Here is a 24,727-nt window from a genome sequence, read left to right as displayed (position 1 = left end):
CAAGTCGACCAAAACCAATTGTCAGTCCTCGGGAAAAGTATAGATCTAGAATAGACCTATACATGAACTCCTGAATCTTTAAAAAAAAATAATAAACCAAACCAAACCAAAACACCTACAAAAACAAAAGAACCGCACAAAATCAAAGCAAAAAAGAAATATGAGGGAAAAAAACTGAGGTAGGGGATGGTGAGAAGGGGTAGGGAGGGAAGGAGGGGATGGGAAGCCATGGAAGGAAAATTAAATCAACTCGCAATCGTGGGTTTTAGAGGGAAGAGCGATGAGGAGGAGAGGAGGGAAAGGGAGGGTAGAGGGTGGGGGCCAGAAAAACTTGTATGAAACGGGGATAACACTGTTTTGTTATTTTTGGCCAATCACAGTTTGTCATGTGAAAAAGTTAACAAGCGTGTCATACTATGATTGGTTAGAAATAATAAAATATTGCTATCTCTATTTCATATAAGTGTTTCTCGTTGAAAGGGGTCGGGCGCTGAAGGAAAGGTGTGGAGGCTCATATACAACTATTTTTAGTAAAGAATATTGGTACAATATAAGATTTTCTTTTTCTTTTTCTTATAATATAACATACTAGTTAATCATTTACAATAACAAACCATGAGGCAATTTATAGTTTCCTTAAAATAACGGATTGCACAATTTAGACAACCAAACAATTACCGCGATAATTCAAAACATAATTAATTCTGATGACAAATTTACATTGTGGGATAAATGTGTGCACTTAAAAAAAATTATGTTAATCAATTCAACAAAACATAATATAAGAATTAATGAAAAAATAATTGAAAAGGTATCAATTAGATTTTAGACTAATGATATTTTTATTTTTGATATTTTTGAATTTATATTATAATATAAATAAAAAGCGTAAAGAATGAGTGGCGTGGTGGACCGTGGTCGACACGTGCCTCAAACGCTGACGGTGCATAAGTATACAGAGGAACCCGAAATCTAATAGATAACGAAACAAGTAATACATTACCAAAACGAGTATACAAATCAAACTACTTTCGTTGACCTTCTTTTTTCCACAGCATTCTACAACCCCATTGGCTGCTAGTCTAAACAGCCTTGTTAAGAATTACACAAGATCACCTAAGCGCGGCTAAGCCACACCTTCTCTTCTCTCCCAGCTTCTGGTAAATGCACCCGCCTCTGACCTATCAACCCATTTTCCCTTTCTCGTTCATCTTCAAACTCCAAAAACCCTAATTTGCAGAAACCCTCATATCAAATTTTCGACTTACTGAATACGCTCCGGTTTAAATTTGTCGGCTTTAAAGTGATGTCAGAGAAGTTCTCGGCGACGCTTCGAATTGGAGATCTCAACGATTTCATAGCGCCATCTCAGGCTTGCATAGTCTCTCTCAAAGGACTCAAAGCCTCCTCAACCAAGCCCTCTGCTAAGCCTGAGGTAAATTTCTCCCTCTCTTTATTTTTTCCTTTTCTGGTAAACTTTTTTTTTTCTTTTCGTTTTCCTAATTGTTGAAGCAAGTGTCAGCTCTTCGATTTTGACATATGAATTTATTCTTAATTGAAGCTGAAGTAATGATATTTAAGCTTGTTCGTTATTTTTTTCTTTCCTTTGTTGTGAAGGTTTCAACTTCTAGCAAGCAATTGAAAACAGAACCAGTTAAAATTTCACTCAAAGATTGCTTAGCATGCAGGTAAATCATGTCTCTGATTTTTTTATATAATTTGAATGTGAAACAAATCAGAATTCGGGTACTAGGGGGCGTTGAAGTTCGGGTTTTTAATCTTTTATTTATAAAATCACTTTTTTTACTAGCCTTAATTGCCATGTTAAAGTTGTTCTTTCATATTTGGGATTGGACTTGCTGTTTGGCCTAATTTTCACTAACAATATATGTTGTAATGATATTTGCCATTTTAAAATTTCGAAGGAAAAAAATTACTGGGTTCTTAGAATCTGCATACTATATTGTGCAAGACTAGTTAAACATAAAATAGTTGGCTCAAATTTACTGACCTTCCTGCTTGGTGGATTATGATTAAACTAGCTCAACCAAGTTAGAATCTACTGTAAGCCCATACAAATGGGATAATATCTATGATTTTCTGTACTGTGCAGTGGGTGTGTAACATCAGCGGAGACAGTTATGCTGGAGAAGCAAAGTTTGGATGAGTTCCTTTTTAATATTGATAAGGGAAAAGCTGTCATTGTCTCCCTATCTCCCCAATCAAGAGCTTCACTTGCCGTGTATTTTGGAATTTCACCACTTCAGGTCAAATATAACGTTGCAGCTTGTTTTTCCCTACGATGAATTGTTAACTCTAAGTCAAGGTTCTTATAGAATCCTAATAACTGTTCATTCACTTTTGGTGTATGCAATAAGTTAGTCGAGCATACCTGTTGTCATTGGATGTTAACATCGGATGTTATTTCAATTTTCCAGGTCTTTAGGAAACTCACGACTTTTTTTAAGTCATTGGGTGTAAAGGCTATATTTGATACAAGTTGCAGTAGAGATTTAACTCTTGTTGAATCTTGTAATGAGTTCATCACAAGGTACAAAAAAAGCCAGTCAACGGATGATAAAAGCTGTCAATCTTCCTTGCCCATGATTTCATCAGCGTGCCCAGGTATATACATCTAAGGCCTATAATTGTTTGGTAATTGCATTATATCCTTTTCTCTTCTTGCGTGTGTGTGTGTGTGTGCGTGTGTGTTTGCGCATGCATAAGGGTGTGGGCGTGCGTGCGTGCGTGCGTGTTTCTGTGTGTGTGTGTGTGTGTGTGTGTGTTGTGTGTGTGTGTGTGTGTGTGTGAGAGAGAGAGAGAGAGAGAGAGAGAGAGAGAGAGAGAGAAGAGGCATGAATTTTATTTTCTGCTTTGTTGTAGAGGTACAAAAACTGGAAAAAAAAGGAAAAGAAAGGGTTTTTAATTGATAAAAGATAATAGTTCAATACTATATTCACATTTTTGCTTTTGTTGATAAAGAATATGGTGAATTGTTTCTGTCATGATTTATAAAATATGTGTTCTTGCAGGTTGGATATGCTATGCTGAAAAGCAACTTGGATCCTATGTTCTTCCTTATATTTCTTCAGTGAAGAGTCCCCAGCAAACAATTGGAGTTATTGTTAAAAATAATATATGCCAAAAAATGGGTCTTAGGTATTTTTTTTCTGTCCTTTGTTTCTTTTCTTGGGTTGATAGGTTATTTTTTGTGTCTAAAGTTCAAGCCCGCTCCCTTTTCAGCCAAACTATGATCATAATTGGGACGTGGATAATTTCTTCTGTATTCTTGTAGCTTTATAAGAATTCTAATCATTGATGTTCCATAATATGTACATATTATTTTTATCAAATTTCTGGTGTTGACAGTCTGGTTAATAGGACCATTCTTTATCAGTAATGAAATTCTTAGCACGGCATTGGCAGAGGTAGATCCTCTTTTACTTAGAATTTATAAATTTATTTTGTGCAATGGAAATTGACAATTTTCTAGCATATATTAGCATCATTTTCTGTTAAAATTCATGAGAAACTAGCTGTGCTTGGTTCATAGGCACAATTGTTAATGGGTTTAGTCCACATATGATTGTTATGCTGCCTTGGCTGTATTTAGTATTGGAAGTTTGAAGTACATAATTTTCTTCTGGTGAAATTAAATGAATTCACAGAAGTATCTTATTTTCATTGCATATCCCTGAATGATTTTATTTGACAGGCCGGCTGATGTGTACCATGTGACTGTGATGCCTTGTTATGATAAGAAGCTTGAGGCTTCACGTGATGACTTCGTTTTTGAAGTTGAACAATCCAAAACTAATGAGAATGAAGGTCTTATGGTTTCAGAGGTAGATTCGGTGTTGACATCTGGGGAAGTTTTAGAATTGATACAGGTGAGACCAAAATTTTAAGTAATTATTACCATCTCCACTTTATTCCACTTTTCTAAATAATGCTTACTTATATGAACTCAAATTTTTTGTTTTTTTGGGTGGCTGCAGTTAAAAGGAGTTGATTTTAAAGGCTTAGAAGAGTCTCCTCTGGATAGCATGTAAGAGCTGAAAATATTTCCATAAGGCTCCTTCTATGTGCTGTGGACTTTTTAACAAATATGTTGTTCCACCAGGTTGACAAATTTTAATGAAGGGCATCTTTATGGAGTCCAGGGAAGCTCTGGGGGTTATGCAGAAACAATATTCCGTTATGCGGGTAAAGTGCTCTTTGGAAGAGAAGTCAAAGGCCCTGTTGATTTCAGAACTATTAAAAATTCAGACTTCCAGGAAGTGACTTTGGAAGTAAGTAAAGTTTCTTTATACTTTTGTTCACAAATGTGGTAGGCTTGTAAGAGGCAGGGGAAGGTTCTCCGTGTTTTGAAGCACTGGGTTAGATTGTAATTACCTATGGTAGTTTATGTCTCTAGCCCGACCGCTTGATAAAATGTAGGGGGAAGTAGGACAATTGGCCGATACTAGTTGTGATTTAGTTTAGAGGTGATCTGCTTGTCATGGTTTTGTGGCTTTTTATGCACGTAAAACCTATCTTGTTATGGTTGTTTGGATAGTTTTCTGGTATTGTATTCCAGGTATACGAGGTCATATGGCATTTCCAGTCTTTATCTTTGCATCCGTACAGTATTGGTTGGTGGTATATAGATTTGGAAAAAAATTAAGGGCTAAGTCCTTTTATTAGCGTTGCTGTCCGTTTTTGTATAGAATATTGATGCCCTCTCATTTAGGTGGAAGGGAAGACCGTATTGAAATTTGCACTATGTTACGGTTTCCGGAACCTGCAAAACATTGTCAGGAAAATTAAAATTGGAAAATGTGATTATCATTTTCTAGAGATCATGGCATGCCCTTCAGGTATGTTTCTTGTAAAATGCGCTCCTTATATGTGGTTCAATATTTTCAATTATCCTTCATATGAAACTGGGACTTTGGAAGTAATACTAACTGGAAGTTAACAGGTTGCTTGAATGGTGGAGGACAGATTAAGCCACAGCCTGGGCAATCTGCAAAGGAGTTGATTCAGTTATTACAAACAGCCTATATGGAAAACGTAAGTGTTTGGTAGCATTATTTTCAGTTATTTTGTGGACTCTACTTGCAGTATGAGGCTCATAAACTTTGATAACTTTGGCCGTTTAACTGATGGATATTCGAGGCATCTACTGTTGGCATGGATCTTTTGTAATTTTTAACTTTGTTTATTTTGTTATTTAGCTTGCTGTTGTGGTATTGAACCCTATCTTTGGCCTGGGAATAATGATGATGTTTGTAGGCTTTGAATGACAATCCTTTAATATTGTACAGGTTTTGATAGCGGATCCTTTTGGAAACCCTTTAGTGCAAAGCTTATACGATGAGTGGCTTGAGCATCCTGGTTCAGAGAAGGCTAAGCGACTCTTTCACACAGATTACCACCCTGTTGTGAAAAGCATAAGTTCTCAGTTACACAATTGGTAAATGATTGACTTAACCTCCCGAACTCCAGTTTTCTCAACAAGGTGCGAACATCCCTAGACAGTCCCTACTGAGTGCCGAGGCTAGTCATCGTCTGGGAGCCTGTCAAATTTTTGATACAGAGGATCAATATTTTGTTTTGACAATTTTTTTCCCTACATAATGTGTATAGTGAACTTGCCCTTATAGAAGAAAGAATCAATTACATGCGGTTGTAATAATAATAATAATATTTTTTTTTGTGGCGATTTAGTATGTAAATGTAGCTTTTTCCAATTTTATTCTCTGTTTCAATTCAGTCATGCTCACTTTCCTGCCCCACTGAGTTATCATGTAATCAATCACACGCACGAGAAATATGTAGCTGACTTAACAAACAATTTGTTTGATGTATCAAGCAATGGAGTACGCAGAGACCTTGTAATATGAAACTCCGACACGAAAATGGGGCCCCTACCTAAATCAAACTCTTGGCTCCCCTAATGTAAACTTAGAAGATTAGCCATCATGTGATGTATCAATGTACTGTAAGTTGATCAAAAGTGGGGTCTCAGTTTTCCTATGTGTGTAGTTCTCTCCTCTTCATGCTTGCTCTGCAATGGAGAAACTCAGGCTTGTAAAGCATTTTCAAAATAATGAAGGTGGATATAAGTTAAACAACCTTGCCAGCTTAATGCGTGGCGGGAGGGATTGCTATTCAACATCATCAACTGCTTTGGTTCAGAGTCGGAGAGAGCTAGCATTTTCAAAATCTCTCTCTCATTGCCTTCACTCTCTGCGGCTGTCTAAACCAATAGAGCTATGGAAGAATGAACGACAGTGGGGAGGAGTGAACTCTGAGCAGCCTTATATATATGTACATATATATATATATATATAGTTGTTCGTATAAGATTGTCTAAACAAACAAACAAACATGTTTGTATGAGATTGTCTGCTTCAATTAATTAAACAAGTGAGTTTAGTTGTTCGATGAAATTCTAAGTGATTTAGAAAAGGAATGAGAATCGGCAGGTAAACAGCAAAGTCCAAAAAGAAAAGGTTGAGTGGCCAAATCTAAGGGAGTTTGTTTGTTTAGTGTACTGTGTATGTGAGGGGAGAGGCAAAGGCATTGCTAAAGGAGAAAATGGTTTGGAGAAAATTCCAAGAAGAATGTTGAAACAACCACATGGAAGGGAGTGTTTGGAATTGGATGATACTCTGTCAACTAGCTGCTCCCATGAAAAAAAAACCCCTCTTTAGCTTTGAAAGGCTCTTTTATCTTTTTGGTAGGCCTTTTTCTTTTCTGGTTCGTTTTTTCGAGTTCCTTTGCCCCTATGCTTTGTGTGCGCTGCAGAAAAGAAGGGATGAATGTGGGGGCGGTGTGGACAATAATGTATGACAAAGACAAACATACCAACACTCTCTCTCTCTCTCTCTCTCTCTCTCTCTCAAGATATAAGTTTTGTCTCGGAGTCTTTGGAATGGAATGGCATGCAGAAATGAAAGCTGCGGCTACTAAAGGAAGGGGACTGTATGCTTCTTTTTTATGCAACAAAAGGATCCTCTCTGTTATTAAATTTAAAATTTCGAAGCCCAAAAGATTGAAAGATATGAAATAAACTTTTATCTTCTGGAGCAGGCGTGCAGTGCAATTAAAGTTTCTACACTAAGTTATCCTTTTGCCTTGTGTTTGGGTAAATGCGCACACACACACACACACACACACACACATATATATATAATATTACAAGTGGAAATTTGGCCAGCCTTGTAAGTTGTATGTTGTGTTGCAGTTCCTATTTCTAAATCACACTTACAGGCGATTTCATGAGCAGCATTCAGTAAATAACACAAAAGCATTTGGTCGTAAGCTGGCTGATATGCAACGCCCCTGTTTTTTTACTTATGAAATGCGCCGTATCCAAATAAGAAGAAGAAGAAGAAGAAGATCTAAACCTACCAAGCACCTACACGAGGGTTGTGAAACATTTGAAATGTTGACTATTATATGGCGATAAGGAACACATTTAGACATAAAAAATTGAACTCTTGTTTAGAAATTAGAGCAACTCTTCAGCATTTTAACTTATCCCAAATGGAAAGAAATTTGGCAATCGAAAACTAAACAAATAGTTCAAAAATTCTTTCAAAGGCGGTAGATATTATTTTATTTCTTCAGATGAGAGCTGAAAAGACTAGTTCATATAGGCATGCCGAGTGCAAACAGCCAGCCACATTGTTCTTGTTCCAAAGGGTTGGGATGGTGATACATACTTCACTTCCATGAGTGATGTTTCAAGTTTGATTTGATACATACACTGAAAACTTTGACAGCTTCATGCATGCATGCATGTTACACCATGGCACCATTCTAATGCATGAAGGTTAGCTCATGCCTAAATAAATAAAAATATAGCAATTCATATAATACTCTAAGGAGCATGAATTCGTTTACAGATGAAGAGAAGTATCCACATCAGAGTCGCAATCGGAACCTTGGAATTTATTTGAATAAGTGTCTAACGAAGGGGTGTCTGTGACTGAAGGCCATAAGTTGATCAACAGCGGGGTCTCAGTGCTCCTATATAGTATATAATCCTCATGATTGCTCTGCAGTGCTGGCCACAGGGACAGAGAAATGCCGGATTCTGATGATCCATGACCATGAGGCTGAATAAGATCATGGTGATCAGGATGGAAAAACAACCTTTCCGCGGCCGGCTTGTCATGCACGGTGGGAATGGGATTGCTAGTATTCATCATCATCAACTGCTTATGCTTTGGTTCTGAGTCACAGAGAGCTAGCATTCGCAAAATCTCTCTCTCCTCTCTCATTGCCTTCACTCTCTGCAGCTGCCGAAACCTTTCCTGCAATAGAGCTATGGAGGAATGAATGACTGTGGCATCATGGCTTTCCCTCTCCATTTGAGTTTGATTCATTACAAAGTATATAATATACTCTTTTTTCTAAATGGGAAAGTTTTTTTTAGTTGAGCTTCAAAATTGGGGTGGACCGTGGTGGGAAGGGAAGTGATGACCTCTAACTCTAAGGGAGCCTTAAACAGGCTTCATGTATATATAGGGCAGTGGCATGTACATGTATAAGATTGTCGGCTTCTGCCTCAATTAGGTTTCAATAAGAGAACTCATCAGTCCTCGGATGAAACTCTAAATAAGTGGTTTTAAGAAAGGAATGAGAATCGACAGAGAAGCTGCAAAGTCCAAATAGAAAAAGGTTGTGAGGCCAAATCTAAGGGAGTTTGTTTGTTCGTTTAGTGTAGAGGGGGGGGGGGGGGGGAGACAGAGGCATTGCTAAAGGAGAAAAAGAGATTGGAGAAAAGTCCAAGGACCATGTTGAAACTAGCGCATGGAAGGTTGTGCTTGGAGGAATAATAGGTTGGATTGGATGGATGGAGTATACTCTGTATCAAACAGGCCTCTTTAGCTTGAATTAGCTTCAATTGATCAGCTTTATTTTTAAGTTATTAATTTGTGTGAAGAATAGAAGGGAAGAATGTATTATGCGGAGGCGGTGTGAACAATAATGCATGACAAAGACAAATATTACATTAACATTCTCTCTCTATCTATCTACCAATCAATATGAGGGAGGATGTATGTTTTGTTTTGGAGTGTATGGAATGGAATGGCATGCAGAAAAGAAAGCTGGAGCTGGATTGGCTGCTTCTTTCTTTGCAGCAAAAGAGTCCCTTCTATTATTAATTTTCAAATGTCGGAGCTTCAAGGATAAGAAAAGAAAAGAAAAACTTTTAACTAGACCAGGCGTGTGATATTTACACTGCATATATTTGCATTGGGTATGGGACCTATGGGTATGGGCGTGTTTACGTGCTCATTGTGTCTCAGTAGACAGGTATGTCGTTTTGGAGTAAACAGAACTGAAGTTACACCGCATCGTCTACGGGATTTGAATAATCATTAGGCTTAATTATACTAGTGCCCCTCTCAAATCTCGTAGGAGCCATGTCAAACATTATGACACAGTTTTTGAGGGAATTGACGGTGGTGGAGGGCAAAGTGAGACCAACTACCCGTCAATGTGGCATGCCATGGTGGAACACCGTTACTTCATGGGGGCAGGCAATACAGCTTTATCGTTATTATGTACCGCATCTTTGATCTGTGGACTTGAGGGGTCAACCACAAAAAACAGAAAAGAGGACTTGAGAGGTCAACCATAGGTTACTACCAAACCGTGCAATGCAATCAGTCATTCTCCGCTCTGCATAAACCTACCAGTGCGCTACCCGGAAAGCTTTGACTTCACTATATCTAAGGTGAAGGTGAGATGCAATTTTTTTAAATTTGTTTGCATTGCTTTAGAGTTAGAGGTAGAGTAGATTTCCAAGTAGTTGTTGAATTTCCTGATTTGGTTTTTTTCTTTTATTCGATGTTAATCTCTCTATATTGATTGTTTCTTCGAAATTTTGCTTGAGTAGAATGCATGCAGTAATCCATAGCCCTGAACACTCTTAGCCTTCAAGGAAAACTTTCTGTATTCTATTCTTCTCCATCTTGGAGGAATTAATGTATGCAAGACTGAATATACAAACTAACTAGGAAGCATTCACAAGGATTCACTCAATATCTTCCAACAAGTAGAACATGACACTGAAAATTTTGATACAAAAACTAAGATGGGATCATAGGATCATGGGATCTTGTGGAGTTTCCATCAATGAGTGGGAGCTCAAGATTAGATGCAGAACCTGAGACAGCAGAGGGTGTCATACTATTATTAATACATCCAACATGAGAGCTGAATGTTCCATTCATGACAACGCCCGATACACACTTCACAACCAAATCAATTTCCCATGAAACCATCCCAATTAATAGACACACACCCCACTGTGCCCAATTCAACCTTGCATTGCCAACAAGAATATGTGAGATCTCAATAAAAGCCACCTGCAGGACGAGAGTGCCACCCACAGACCCCCAGAACCACTGATTGTGAAGTATGCCCCTGAACACGTTCTTCTTCTCTAGCTCCCTTGAATTGACTTGATTGAATACCTGACACAGAACAAAACTGTTGAAAACAATGGACTCGCTAACCTTCTTGCTGATGCCCGGGACGGTTTGCCCTTTCAGTTGAAAGCTGACCAAGATGGCAGTCTGATATAAGGCTTGACTGACAATGTTTCTCCACATTGCCTTGCTAATGAGCCAGTCAGTTCGTCTGGCCGGTGGCTTCTCCATTAGTTCCTTTGTCGGCAGCTCCATCAGTAGAGCAAGCCCACCTAGAAGAGTCACAACCATGTTTGCCCAGAATAACTGAATTGCTGTAATTGCACTATCTCCACAAGCCATTGTGGTAGTGGCTGTTATCAGCAGCCATGCTATATTCATGGTGAGCTCAAGTTGGATGTACTTTTGAATGTTGTAGTAAATGCATCTGCCGCACCTTATAATGGGGACCAAGAAACTAAAATTTCTATCCCAGATGATGATGTCAGAACTTTCTCTTGCCATTTCACTACTCCAAGTCCCCATTGCAACCCCCACATCAGCTTCTTTAAGAGTTGGAGTCTCATTTGTTCTGACTCCAACCATCGCCACAACGTGGTCTTTTTTTTTCAGGCATTGCACCAAAAGGAGCCTGTCTGAAGGAATGGAGTTTCCCATTACGCAGATTTTATCTACCATGTCCATCCTTTCTTCTGCACTACTATTTCGAAACCTTTCGCCTTCAAGCACCAACCTGTTAGTGTTGGCAAGTATTCCACATGCAACAGCAATGTCTTCCAGCTTTGACACCTTTTCTTCTGACACCAATATGATGTTCACTCCTGCTTCTTGACAAGCTGTCACTACTTCCATTATATCTACGCAACATGTATACTTCACACCTAGTAGTCCTATTAAGATTAAGCTGTTTTCTTCAAGCACTGCAACATCAGTCTGCTTGTAAGCAAATGCAATGGTCTTTAGATGTTTGGACTGCATGTGCTCTGCAATCTGGTTAAAAGCCAGTTTACGTTGTTCATCGATGACCTTTGTTGTCCCTCTGCTGTCAGTGTAGTGCGAGCACATGCCTAATATTGTTTTTGCAGGTCCTTTCCAATGCAAGCACATATCTCCTTCATTGTCACTGGATTTTTTCATCAGTACTCCACTGCCTTCCTCGTTGGTTCTCAACTCCTTGGAATCAAGGATGGTGTGGGTCTGCCTCAAAATCTCAATTTCCATCCCCAAATTGGCAGCCCATGGAAGGAGCGGGTCCTCTGATGAGCTGCAAGAGCTTGACTGCTTCAAAAGTGGTGTGCAGATTCCATTGCACAAAGCTTCACGAACACGTGTGTCTATTCTGGTGACACAGTCCTTTTCTATGACTTCGTTCCCAATATAGCACACGTCGACTTCCGGCGAGTTCAAAGTCAGCACACCAGTTTTGTCCGTGCAAATGGTTGTGACAGAGCCCATGTTGACACAAGCCAAAATTCCTTGAGCAGTGGCCTTGCCAGACAGTGTCTTCTTATTCCAATAGGTTATGGCAAGTGTAACAAAAAGAGGTATCCCTTCCACTACTCCTACAAGCAAGATGGCCAGAGCTGTTGTTAAGATGCTAATCTGTCCACTTGGTTTCATGACAATTTTCCCCATCACATTCATTATTTCCTTACTTGCAGCTGGTTTCCCCTTAAGCTCTGGCAGGCCAGAGTCGTAATCTTTCTTTTCAAGCGAGAAACGAAAGAACAACACTACAAGGAGGAGAATAGAGATTGAGAGCCCCGCAATTTGGGTGCGTGTGTTCATCTTGTCAAGTTGAGCTGGTAATTGGGCACGGTTAGGAGTATGTGCTACTCGGTTCATCAGCTCACCCAATGCCGTGTCTATGCCCACAGAGGTAACTAGCATGAGACCATTTCCACTAACCACCTTTGCACCATAGAACATAAATGGTTTCTTGTCATCGATGGTTGTCTCCATACCATCATCCAATACTAAGAACTCACCAGAAACAAACAAACCGTCAGCAGGAACCACAGATCCCCGTTTCAAACACACTAAGTCACCTGGCACAACATCAGATACAGAAAATTCACACGGACAACCCCCTCTGACGGCCTCAACTACATTTTTACTCATCCCTGCAGTCTGTATCACTGCATTATGGTTGTGTAAGTTTTCAAGCCAGAAGTCACGTATGGAAGGAGCAACCACAAGTATGAGGATGGCAAACATTATGATGGCCCCTTCATACCAACCGGTCCTTAGGCCTTCCACCTTGATGCCAAACACAATTGACAGCAAGCCAGACACAAAGAGAAGGACAATGGTGTAATTGTTGCACGATTGAAGGAGAAGTTTGAAGAAGCTTGGAGCAGGAGTCTGTGTAGTCGAGAGTGCATTGACTATGCGTCGACGAGAAATATCTTTTTGATCGCCTGGAATTCCTTTTCGTAAATCTGTGTTGAGTGCCTCTGCAATCCCTCGGGTGCCTCCAAACTTCTGCAAGGAAACAAAATCCTTGTCCTTCACTATCTTGGCAACATTTGCATGCTGGAGTTCAGCATCACTTGCAGTACTATCCCTGCTCAAATGGACATCTTCAGAAACTTGAGGTGGGGCAGGTGAAATTTCTGTAGTCCCTGTGAGTTCCAAGTCCTGCAAAAATCAGTTAGCAATAATTTAACGACAGTTACTTGAACTACAGCTCAATTTGGTACAAGAGTAAGAACCGAAACAAGTATTATATGTTGCCCGATTGTGAATCTCAGGTCGATTTTGGGGCTCAGAGCTAGCAACATATTACATCTGCCTGTCAAGCTCTAAAATAGCCCATAAATAACTGAGCATTCCAGTCACAGTTGTGGAGTAAAAGTCTTAATTAGACTCAAAACTGTCAAAGTAGTTTTTGCTAAGACAAAAGTAGACATCATCAATCTGAGGTTGAGCTTTTGTCTAAATGCAGAGCTTGCAACTCATAGGCCATCTTTTACAGTACACACAAAAAGATTGGCATATCTTGTAAAAGATATATTATGCAGCACCAATATATATATATATATATATATATACGCATAAGAGTTGTTTTCCATATATGTTATAACTTCTTCATGAAAGATCAAGGAAAAATTCATTCTTTTACTTTAGGGCTTCTAAGATATGGGTCCATTTTCATTTACATACAATGGATGCAGGACGCTAATTGGACTCTCTTCAATTGCAGTCCTCCCAATCAATTGTATGGCCAGGTAAGCAAACCTTGTAGCCACCATATTGGAGACATTTACAATATGTGACATTGGTTGAAAATGGCAAGTCCATGCAAATACCACTTTTAAATATCAGTTTTCTCCTACAATCAAGCTTATGACATTCAATTTAAATGATGATTTCATGGCTCACAGATTAAAAACCTATTTAATTCAAATTTCAGCTATATACATATGATATTTTTTAGAATTCTATATACGTAGCTTTATTATAATTAAATTGGTAGCATATACCTACCTTTTAGCTATAAATTTATATATTGAGTTTTTCAAAATTCTTTATGGAATTTTTTTGTCATAATGTTAATTTTTTAATATACATAGTATGGAGGTATAACTTCTTCTTTTTTAAACATATGTGTTTTACCTGGCATTGAGGTGCATCCAATATGTGTTTTGCCTAGTACTGAGGAACATCCAATATGTGTTTTACCTAGTACTGAGGCGCATCAAATATGTTCTATACCTATTAGATAGGTATATCAAGTTCAATGGTTAGTAGGGTATTGTACCTGGAGAATAGGATTATCAAATTTAAGAATAATATTAATAGTTCATGAAGAAATAAACGAGTACAATGAAGGTCCGACATTTACATTCAAAATGTAATTATTCCTTTAATTACATTATCAAATCTAATCATTAATGGCTTATAAATCCTCATCTTACCCGTTTTAGACAATAGGGATATAATAGGAATAAAAAATTTAAATACAAATCAGTTAAATACAAAAGATTGAGTCAGCATGTCAAAAATGGAATGCAATCTACATGGCAAACTAGTCAAAGGACTTGTATCAACAAACAATAATTCGAGGGCTAGACCCAACTATTGGTTGGATTTTTGGACCTCTATCAACTTTTCTATTTACTTTAAAGATATGTATGATATTATATGGTAATATTGGTAGAAGAACAAAATTGAGATTTTACATAAGATTCTAAATTTCTTTATACTGTCATATATTTTCTTCAAATTAGCTAGCTCTATATAGTTAGCGGTGGGAAAGCTGTAGCAAGAATTAGGCTATATGTATGGTATACTCACTGGTGTATCTCCTGCAGCAACAGTGCTGATAACTGTGTAAGGAAGAGATTGTGGAGAAGCCTTGTTAGCTCGATTGGCTCTGGATGAGATGAGGAGTTTCCGGACTTGGAGGATCACAAAAATCCAGCGCCAGTGGTCGACTCGTGGCGGGTTAGTACCTGTTATGAGCAACATCGCCTGCTGAGACTCGAGGTCTAAATGGTGCCCAGAGCTTCTTGTTTCTGCCATACTTGTAGCTAGCTAGTGGCTTTGGTGCTTATCCAACCTTATTGCAAAGACGAAAATGAATGCAAAAAATAAATGGAAGAGATTGAGTTAAAACGAGATTCAACGGAAAAGGGAACAAAAATTAATGCAACAACGAAACAGATAGAGTTGTAAAGAGGGATACCTTTTACTTAAATTAATTAGCAACTAGAAGTTGCTATAAAGAAAATGGATGAGTTACTAAAAAAAACAAAAATGAAATTTCTCTGCTGCTGGAAGGAGAGGAGGAGAATGTAAGGAATGCTGCCGGTGGTGGGGTGTGTGTGTCAGTGTATTTATAGAGAGAGAGAGAGAGAGAGAGAGAAGGGCAAAGCACTGAAATGAAATCTGAAGATAAACAAAAACGCGTGAAGGGAACTTCAGTGTAATTTTACAGAAGCTTCACTTCACGTAAGTTTTTTCCTTATGAGTTTCATTTCATGTATATTCTACTATTAATTGGTTGCATGCACTTTCACTTTGGTCATTCAGCACACACAGCATATAATATACTCCGCCTGCACTGCACTGCACCTGCAGTTGCAGACACAATTTAATGATATGTAAATATAATCCAATTCGTAATTACAAATTAATGTTATTCATATATATATATATATATATATGCAGACGCGGTTTTTATAGTCATGTTTTATGGCTATGAAGTATCTGACACGCCACCAATTAATGCTAATGTTACATTCCCCTTCCAACTTATTTCATAATCTCTTTTAATCTATTTGAAATTGGAAACTGGAAAGCATTCGTTTTCATGAAAAATGTTGACGACAACTATGCTTTGCTTTATATATTGATTAAGCTGTTGTTCCAATTTCAACACTAGTCGTCCGTACCGTATGAGAGAAGAAAGATGTGTACAGTGTACGTAAAAGAAGAAAGAAGCTACCTGGTAAAGTGTCAACTGGTAGCTAAGTCAAGAAACGTATTACTTTGCTTTTGCGTCTCCAAATTTTTCCCATTTTTGGTTTTCACACGTACATCCAATTTGTTATGCAATCCTTTCCGTTCACACGTATCAGGGTCAATTACATTTTGTATCTCTTTGGTTTAAGGCATGCAACAGTTGGTTCCTATCCCTTTTTTTTTTTTTTTTTTTTCTTTTTTTGGTAATTACCATGAGGTGTCCGGGTTAGCTTGCGCGCACCTCGACTAATCCCCACTCGCGGAACTGAGCCTGCCACTGGCCACCATGTGTTGCAACTGCTGGGATTCGAACTAGGGAGCAAACCCAGCTGAACCCCAGAGCCTTACCCAAATGGCGGACAAACCACTGGGCCACTCTTGGTGGTTGTTCCTATCCTTTTTTTCGATGGGTAGGGTTGGTTCCTTATCTTTTAAATGTTTGGCAAAAATAACCGTAAAAAGTTACTTCTTCAGGAGGTTAAGGTTAAATATCGTTTCGTATTCATCTCTCTATATTCGAGGGATAACTGTTTTTTTTATGTATTATATAATGCAAGCGGACGATCAGGAGTCCCATTCCATGCAGATGTCAAAGTGTTCGCCCAATGATAACGAATAGGTTGGTTCATAATTGGCCCATTACAAAAACATGTCAGCCCAACAGTAAGTCCATTAACAAGAATTCTATAATGAGGCCTTATATACGGCCATTAGGTGAAGCCTTATCTCTTAATCGTTAGATCAAATTGGTTAATCGTTAGATTAAATAATTAACAGGTAAGACCTCATCTAAGAGCTATATATATCAGACCCTCACTGTAGAATGACTCGGTCCATTAACAAAACTGTCGAACTATTTACAAAATTATAGGCCCATTAACAAGATGAAACCAGCAGGCCTAAAAATGAAATTTGGAACGCTGAGTAGGCCCTTCACTCCAAAAAATATAAATAAAGCCTTTCTTTAAAAGTTCGAAACGACACTTGCCTGCTTCCAATAAAACTAACAATTTCCATTTACAGCACCACCACCACTGGCACTGTCCCTTGCCCAGAGCCTAACTTGTTATCATTAACTTAAACAGACATTTCACATAACAGTTTGTCATGTCATACAAAAGCCTCTCCATCTATAGGATCTCCCGAAATGAATTGCCATGATCATATATGTATAATAATCCACATGCTCCATACAAAAGTAATTCTTTTCTCTCTTTCTTTAAACCAAAATTCTACTCAAGACAGAGTAAAGTAGAACACAACACAATATTCTTGCAAAAAACAATCTCCCACTGAGCTGGACATTCCCCCTCCCCTCTTCCCAAGCTTTAAAAGTTAAAAAAATATTCAATAAACCCTTAAAGAGCCCACTACTTAAAGAGCTTCACTTTCTTCTCCTACTCTATAATCCTCAGCAGTTTAGTAAAACCCTTTCTCCACAAGTTTTCTTTCTCCTCTAACAAGAGTAGACATAGGCTCACAAATTTCTTAAACTATCCTCTATAAGTAAAAGAATTACTACAATTGTCAAAGTCTGACTGACTGATCTCCAGTGAATGTGATATTTTCCTCATTACAAGTTATGTCCTCCTCATATGCCTATCCCAATCACAAAAGCATATCAAGAACCAGACTCTTATCGCTATATAAGACTCCTAAGTCTAAAGATTCAATTCCAGATTTACAATAATATCACCAATTCAAACCTATCATGAAAGAGCAAAGAATGTAAACGATCCTGTTCCCAAAATGGTATGCTCCATTTGCTGACCAACATGGAGAAGAAGCAAGGGAAAGGGGATGCCGGCCCCTAAAAGATCTTTTGTGCTTATACGACGGCTCAAAGGAAGTACATACCGGAGTATTTTTAATCGGTAATCCCATAAATGGAAAACTACATGTTCAGCTTGACCGAATATAGTGAAATCTCATATGTTTCTAAGTAAATGAACCCACTGAGACTGAGAGAGCTGCTGACTGCCAAGCTAACACTAATAGATCATGCAAAAAGAACCACCTCTTTAATCACAAATAAAATCAACTTGTTCAAATATTCGACTACTTTGTGTAGCATCACACAATGAGGAATTCAACAAGAGCATTTTATTATCAGTTGTATGATATTTTAACACTTAAAAATGACGGCCTTGACATCGAATCGAAAAACCACAAGTTTTAATCTCAGATAGCACATGAACAAATTCACCACAAAAGGAACAATCTGATTATTAAAAATCCAAAACCCTAAAATTGAGGACATTGATTTGATTTCATTTCTTGTAACGGGCTACCTCATTGTCGTTGGGGAAAAAGCCCATGAGGCGTCCCGCCGAGTTCTGGTAAGCGTACATGAACCCGCCCATTAGCCCAATCAGACCTCCGGTGACCATAGACGGCCCTCTAATCCCTGGCTTAATCCCTATAAATTACAAAAATTAAAGAACCATTAATCAAAATTACTGCGTTATTTGAAAAACAAGAAAATCGGGAAATGAGAGTGAGAGAGAGACCGGAGAGGTAGCCTACGGTGACGGAGACGCCGGTGATGGTGGCGAAGCGAAAGTAATCGAGGGTGCTGAAGTTGCCGACGACTGTGGTGAATGGAGGGTTCCGATCTATGACCGGGTACTCGGGCGTGGTCGAGGCAGTAATGTCTGTGTTCATCTTCTTTCCTCTTCAACTTCAGAAACGACGCCGTCCCCCCTCTGTCTGGTTCTGGTTTTGTTGAGCTCAGTTGGGTCTTCTCTTCTCTGTAGAATGAAGTCTGCAATGTAAAATGTACACCGGACACTGGACTCCAGAGAATTGAATATTGTTTGTGTGGCGTGGGTCTTTCTTCCACAGTGTCTTTGGGCTATCTAAAATACTTTTGTTCCTCGAAATGGGCCAACTTGGGTTAACCATGAGTCGGTTTTGGGTACTCCATCTACTCAATGTAGGCCCCATAACATTACCTCCTCTCTACAAGTGGTTGTGCGATATTTTTCAACGCTATGATTTTTTGGTCAAAATAAAAGTGATAGTCAATAACTTTTCCATGTTAAGTTGGACATAATAAAGATACTTTTCTAACTTGTGGGAGATGCGATTTAGACCAGTTAAATAAGGCAGTGAGCACACTCTCGTGCACTCAAATTTAATCCTCCTCCATGTGCATTAGAATAATACATAATAACAAAATTGTCACTTAAATATATATAAACTTGTGTATATGAATAAGTATGACAATTATTAATGTTAATACATATATCATTTAGAAAACTAAAAGTTTTTACAGCTAATGTAAAGGTCTTTACAGAAAAAGCACTATCTATGTAAATTAGGGCATTGTAAAGTTATAGGACAAATAAGGAAAATAAAAATAATTGTTATTTTTGGGGGTTGTTAAATTGGCTTATTATTAGACGCGGAAATAAACAAGAAATGCCTTCCAATTCCACGGTTGAAGTTCCACCGTCCACGCGAGTCGCGACCCAGTAGAGTAAAGGTGAAGGCAATATCTAATATCTGTATTGTCTTTGTCTTTTGAAACGCGGGTGGAGACATGGACATTGGAGCCGGTGGGCGGCAGCAGGGCAGATGTCATTCAATACAATTAATTAATATATATGAACAAACCAAGAACCAACCTTCAAGGAGGGATATTTTGAATGTCATTATTATTATTATTTAATTTCCACATGTCACTGTCATATTTTCTTAATTGGTATCCGTATTATAAATGGCAATCTGATCTGATGTCATCCCACCATCACCCAGCACCCAGCACCCAGCACCGGGCGGAGGAGAAGCTTTCGGCCTTTATTCTTTGCACAAAGCAAAGATAACTCCACCCACTTGCATACAAAATGTAGTAAAGATTTGCTTCAGACCATTCCATTCCTACGTTTATTTGTTTTCTTTTTTGGTTGCTCTTTACATGGACCCCACTCATCTGTGGAAGCTTCCTTTATGCGTCATGACCACTTGAGACCAGATGAGGACAAAATCTTAATTGATTAGAGATAATAACTTGCTGTTGAATGTTGATAATGATGATAATTAACTTCCCAATAATTTCTTAATAAATCATGAATCAAGTAAATGAAGCGTGTAGTTGAATTGAACTGGTCGTCGTCATTACCTAATGGCTAATACAATTGGATGATGTAGATGATGACCTCTGTGGGCCCTATTCATGTGACGTACGTACGTGGATTGAATTTAATTAGTATGGTTGGTTGGTGGTTTGTAAATGTGACACACAACTTATATTATTATTATTATCTGAGTGTTTACTTTCTTTTTTCGGTCGTCTCCTCTCATCTTATATTATTGAATGATCCGGGATTTAGATCAAAGTGTTTTGTTCTGTGTAACACATCACACATGGATGGAGGAGGAGCTTTTTTGAATTCAATTTCGAAGCCTCCAAAAAATTATCTTAGGATAAGGATGAGAAAAGCCCTTGAATATTTATTTAGCGAGCATGAAAATTAACCTTGACTGCCCACTCTTACTTTGATGTAATGGTGCTGATGCATTGAAGATAAGAAAGTGGGCCGTGCATACTAAACTGCTCTTTTTCTTTCTTTAAAGCAGAGGAAAAGGAAAGGAAAACAAAGCACCAGCCACCAAGATTCTCCTTTCTATTTATCCTCCTTTATCAACATCATTATCAGATCTCAGTTCCCAACAAAAAATACCCCTGGTTAACACAAGGAAAATAATAAAGCTAAATTAGCTCCACATCGTCCGTCCTTTTTATGCTTAAACTCCCCCCAAAGTTAACTGTGCATCACATCATCATCTCATCGCCAAGAAGATCAAATGTGCGTGATATTACAATACAATATAATTATATGCTACCATCAATTGTGCGTGACATACTTAATTACATAATAAAAAAAATAAAAAAGTAAAAATGAGCATATTGCAACACATATATCTAATACTAGTAGGTTTTAGTGGCCCAATTAAATGTTGAAACGTAATTCGTTTTTTTATAATTCTCAGCAACTAAAATCGAGGATGAGGAGTATATATATATATCTTAACTTAAGGTCGTAGGTGTTACACACATGTACATCATTACAATTGACTCCTAGGGTAAAGAAAGAATGGCCATGGCGATTGGCAATGACAATACATCCTATTCTACGACTCAAAATCAAAATTTATAATCTTCACGTGCCATGTAATGATTGGTTCCCCTTCCCCCTTTCCTTATTAAATTACCACCATTCATTCATACCCCAAAAATTAAAAATTAAAAAAATTAAAAAAATATCACCCTCAGTATTGACATGTTGCTATCTGTTATTCAAGTTAATTATTATGATGTTGTTGTATTGTATGTATGTTCTCTCTTTTTTTTCTTTGTTCACAATAATGAACGGTTGCTGGAGATAGTGCTCTTTACCTTTGGAGTTTGAAATCCCATGTGTCATATTAATTTCTTTGAAAATGACATGTCATCTTGTTGTCTATCAAAAGAGAATAATATTTCCTGTTATACCCTCTATTTATAGGGGGTAAGCTGCAATGCAATCACTGGTTAAGAATTTTGATAAATTATATATTCTCTCATATAGATGTCCGCACGTTATCATTGTAAATAAAGAGGAAAGCATAAATGGGTAGTAAAAAATACATGACATCCACAGGATAATAATGCATATATATATATCGTCCTTATTGTATTTCACGAAGAAATGCAGCTTTTGTTTTTTTGAATATTATATTTTGCTATGCGAAGTCCATGTAATGTAAGTAGGGCATAAGGTATATATAGTCGTATATTTCCACATCCTACTGGTTTTACCAATTGAATCAATAAAAGGCATTATCTTGCTGCTGAATACTTGTTTCTGTCATTTTCAGATTTATTTTAAAATATGACTTGGGCATTTGCCTGATTGGGTAGTTTCAACTATCTTGATTATTTTTGTGCTTCAAATCAATTAAATTTCAATTCTTATGCAAGAGTCAAAGACTTGCATTTCAGATAATCCAAATCCAATTGTGTGTGCACTTGCATTGCAGTACCCCTTTGTCTAGATAATACGTATACGTACATCAAATCGTGATTTTGGAGGGTTCATGTTAGCTCCATGCTCCGTAGACCATCAGATATTTTCGTTAGAGTGGACCTCAACTCAAGACGTTAATTTCCACGTCATTATATATTTTAATCATTTTAATTTAGGGTTAAAAAAACGTTTGTTCAACACAGAATAAAATATGATGAATAAAGGTGCAGGGGAAGTTCGGAGAATGTGCGGTGCCTGGCAGCCTTCCAGGCAAAAGCTCTCCGTGAAAGAAGGCCCTTCTTTCCCCGTCATATTACGGGAATGCCATTTGACTCTTGTAACCGTGTAATGTTAAACGAATCAATTGAATCAGGACCGAAAACGCCCATGGTTTTGTCTAAATTAACGGTTAACAGTAAACGCACACAGACAAGACAACTAACTTTGTTTCACAGAAATTCAGGGAGTTTTGCACGCCACGTATCTGTTCTAGCTCGCATTGGTGTTGGCCTATTTGTCTAATTTTTCTTAGCTTTCGTAATCTTTAGGGAATATTTGAGAGATTTGTGCAATCAAAGCTTTAACATAATTATATAGCAAATTAACAATTAACACCTATAAATACGAGTATTCACAATTATGCTTCTGATTTTTTAATTAAAATTTAGTTAAAAACACTAGAAAGCTATTTTATGAGCTCCTTATAAAATTTCAACTCCAATCATACTCCATAGTTTAGAAAATCATAAATAATTTATTTCTTTTTTTAGTTTAGCATAAAAGCTCCCTCTTCATATAAAATATAAAATAAAAAAATAATTAGCATTAAATGAATACTTAAAATATCATTATAATTAAACAACATTTAATTATAGAGAGTCACTATAAGTCCTTTATCTTTCATTAGATATAGGAGCTCTTAGAGATCTCCCTATTTTAGGAGTTGGATAAAGAGCATGGTTGGAGGTGGGTTTTCTCACTTCCTCCTTAAATTTTATATAAGGAAGTGGTTTAGGGAGTCTATTATGGATGCTTTAATGAATGACAAATTTATACATATAAAGTATTTAACTAAAGTTTATTGATAACAACATGCACGGCTCTGTTTTCATGATATGTCAAGGTGAGTGTTGGTAGTCATGTAGTATAAACTTTAAGCAGGTATAGGTTTAGTCAAGTTGGCTATAGTGGATGTGCTCTCCACTCTGCACCCTAGTTCAAATTTTCATCCTCGTAGTTTAGATAAATTTAGAGTAGAATATCGCTTGTATAAAAAAAATGCAAAAGCTTTAATCAACGATTGAAACACAGAAAAAAAAACACATGTTATATGGTTTAATTGTGTTTTTGAAGAATGGTTTAGCCCGCATGTTGTCCTTTTCATGTAAAATTTGTCTCCAACTACAATGATTCTTTAGAACAAGACTTAGACGAGCATGAGAACGTCAAGCATGCCTTGGTTGAACTCTAACGTAACTAAAGTTTGATTAAGTTAAATTATTTCTTAACCTTGGCTAAACTTATTCATTGTTGTGACATAATGAATAACATGACATTTATTAGGAGGAAGTGGGGAAGTAGCTGACATTGCACTTATTATTTACTTTATGCATATTATTTGAAGATGAGCAAATTATGAGGCAACAAATATATATTAACCAATATTTGAGTTTTGTTTTTTTCTAATATATATATATATATATATATATATATATTTATTTATTTATTTATTTATTTGATTTGAAATCATATTTTGGAATAAATGGGAACAAATTGGAGGCTTTACTACTATAGTTAGAGAACAAATTATGGGACACCAATCACCTATAAACAAACAAATCTTTGTACTAAAAGTAATAGTCACCTTGTAATTTACTACAATTTCTTATGTTTTGGGCGTACAAAGGGGGCTTGAAAATACTCTAAAGTCCACTCCCCTCTTACCTCGCAACTTCCTTGACGGACGAGTGAAGGACTTCTCTCTCAACTGTATAGTAATTTTCTTTGTTTTTGATGTGTTGTAGCTCTTAGATTAGCTAGTTTTGCTTTAATGTCTATGAAGTATTTATAGGTATGAGGATCTCATGATATTATATAGTATATTTTAGTTTAACAACCTTCTTACATGATTTCATATTAACTATATTATTAGTGACATTAAATGGAGCATTCCAAGCTGAGATGTTAAATTCAACATGATACTTTTAGTAGATAGAAAAAATAGATGAGACTACTCATTCCAAACTAAAATTCGTAAATCCTACATGGAATAACATTTCTATTTCTTGATGTTATATTTGGATGTTTGAACTTGTGATGCTATTATTATTATTATTATTTTTAATTAATGTGCCTAGATTGTAGTAAACCAATAAATAATATGTATTAAATTGCCATATAAACGATCAAATTCAATTTTAATGTTTGATATTTGACATGTTCCTTGAAGATGCTCGAAATTGAACCGCGTTTGCATGTTCGTCACGGCAACCAAAGAAGAAAAAAGAAAGAAGAAATAAGATTTAGATCGAGTAAATGAATCGCGGAGGAGTAATTGAAGTCAGAGAGTTCGTAATTTGTTCAAACGTCGCTTTGACTCCTACAAAGTCTACAAAGTACAGGAGGAGCACATCAAGCCAATATTCCACTCTTCACTTCCTGACCACACACGGTGTGACGTTGTGTGGAGGAAAAGGTTAATATCGTAATTTGGCACCAAGTTTCTAGGTAAGTGTACGGTCACCCAAAAATTCCATTCAAAAGGGGTAACTCGTGTAATTAAAGCTGAACCACGATGGTTTTTTGTTTTCA

General features: G+C 37.3%; 4 protein-coding genes across 4 annotated transcripts; 1 reads left to right on the top strand and 3 right to left on the bottom strand.

Annotated features, from left to right (window-relative positions):
- The first annotated feature begins 1,086 nt into the window (after positions 1-1,086).
- On the top strand, positions 1,087-5,757 carry NAR1 (ferredoxin hydrogenase). The gene is made up of 11 exons (XM_021976020.2): positions 1,087-1,435; positions 1,618-1,688; positions 2,114-2,267; positions 2,439-2,625; positions 3,033-3,159; positions 3,716-3,890; positions 3,999-4,048; positions 4,124-4,292; positions 4,733-4,859; positions 4,964-5,055; positions 5,310-5,757. The coding sequence occupies exons 1-11, from the start codon at positions 1,307-1,309 to the stop codon at positions 5,460-5,462; spliced, it is 1,434 nt and encodes a 477-aa protein (XP_021831712.1). The 5' UTR covers positions 1,087-1,306; the 3' UTR covers positions 5,463-5,757.
- A 1,844-nt stretch (positions 5,758-7,601) lies between these two features.
- On the bottom strand, positions 7,602-8,594 carry LOC148295385 (uncharacterized). The gene has a single exon (XM_088252799.1). It carries the CDS (start codon positions 8,379-8,381, stop codon positions 7,893-7,895), a length of 489 nt encoding a protein of 162 aa, XP_088108925.1. The 5' UTR covers positions 8,382-8,594; the 3' UTR covers positions 7,602-7,892.
- Positions 8,595-9,787: 1,193 nt separating this feature from the next.
- LOC110771631 (putative calcium-transporting ATPase 13, plasma membrane-type) lies at positions 9,788-15,236 on the bottom strand. The gene is made up of 3 exons (XM_021975960.2): positions 15,127-15,236; positions 14,736-15,000; positions 9,788-13,076 (listed from the first exon to the last, which is right to left on the bottom strand). The coding sequence occupies exons 2-3, from the start codon at positions 14,961-14,963 to the stop codon at positions 10,095-10,097; spliced, it is 3,210 nt and encodes a 1,069-aa protein (XP_021831652.2). The 5' UTR covers positions 14,964-15,000; positions 15,127-15,236; the 3' UTR covers positions 9,788-10,094.
- Positions 15,237-17,993: 2,757 nt separating this feature from the next.
- LOC110771627 (NADH-ubiquinone oxidoreductase) lies at positions 17,994-18,703 on the bottom strand. Its single transcript, XM_021975955.2, has 2 exons — positions 18,416-18,703; positions 17,994-18,324 (listed from the first exon to the last, which is right to left on the bottom strand). Exons 1-2 carry the CDS (start codon positions 18,567-18,569, stop codon positions 18,176-18,178), a joined length of 303 nt encoding a protein of 100 aa, XP_021831647.1. The 5' UTR covers positions 18,570-18,703; the 3' UTR covers positions 17,994-18,175.
- Positions 18,704-24,727: the final 6,024 nt, after the last annotated feature.

This window comes from Prunus avium, chromosome 4, assembly GCF_965620075.1.
Source record: "Prunus avium chromosome 4, drPruAviu1.hap1.1, whole genome shotgun sequence".
Lineage (NCBI taxonomy): Eukaryota > Viridiplantae > Streptophyta > Magnoliopsida > Rosales > Rosaceae > Prunus > Prunus avium.
Note: the sequence above shows the minus strand (reverse complement) of the source record. Positions and strands in the feature narration are given on the sequence as shown.

Bases quoted from the DNA above. Each gene is read 5' to 3' on its own strand.
- LOC110771631 (XM_021975960.2), bottom strand. From the start codon at position 14,963: ATGGCAGAAACAAGAAGCTCTGGGCACCATTTAGACCTCGAGTCTCAG. The intron at 13,077-14,735 runs GTGAGTATACCA...TGATTTTTGCAG, and splicing joins TTGCTGCAGGAGATACACCA to GACTTGGAACTCACAGGGAC.
- NAR1 (XM_021976020.2), top strand. From the start codon at position 1,307: ATGTCAGAGAAGTTCTCGGCGACGCTTCGAATTGGAGATCTCAACGAT. The intron at 3,160-3,715 runs GTATTTTTTTTC...TTTATTTGACAG, and splicing joins TGCCAAAAAATGGGTCTTAG to GCCGGCTGATGTGTACCATG. The intron at 4,049-4,123 runs GTAAGAGCTGAA...TTGTTCCACCAG, and splicing joins GAGTCTCCTCTGGATAGCAT to GTTGACAAATTTTAATGAAG.
- LOC148295385 (XM_088252799.1), bottom strand. From the start codon at position 8,381: ATGAATCAAACTCAAATGGAGAGGGAAAGCCATGATGCCACAGTCATT.
- LOC110771627 (XM_021975955.2), bottom strand. From the start codon at position 18,569: ATGAACACAGACATTACTGCCTCGACCACGCCCGAGTACCCGGTCATA. The intron at 18,325-18,415 runs GTCTCTCTCTCA...TGTAATTTATAG, and splicing joins CACCGTAGGCTACCTCTCCG to GGATTAAGCCAGGGATTAGA.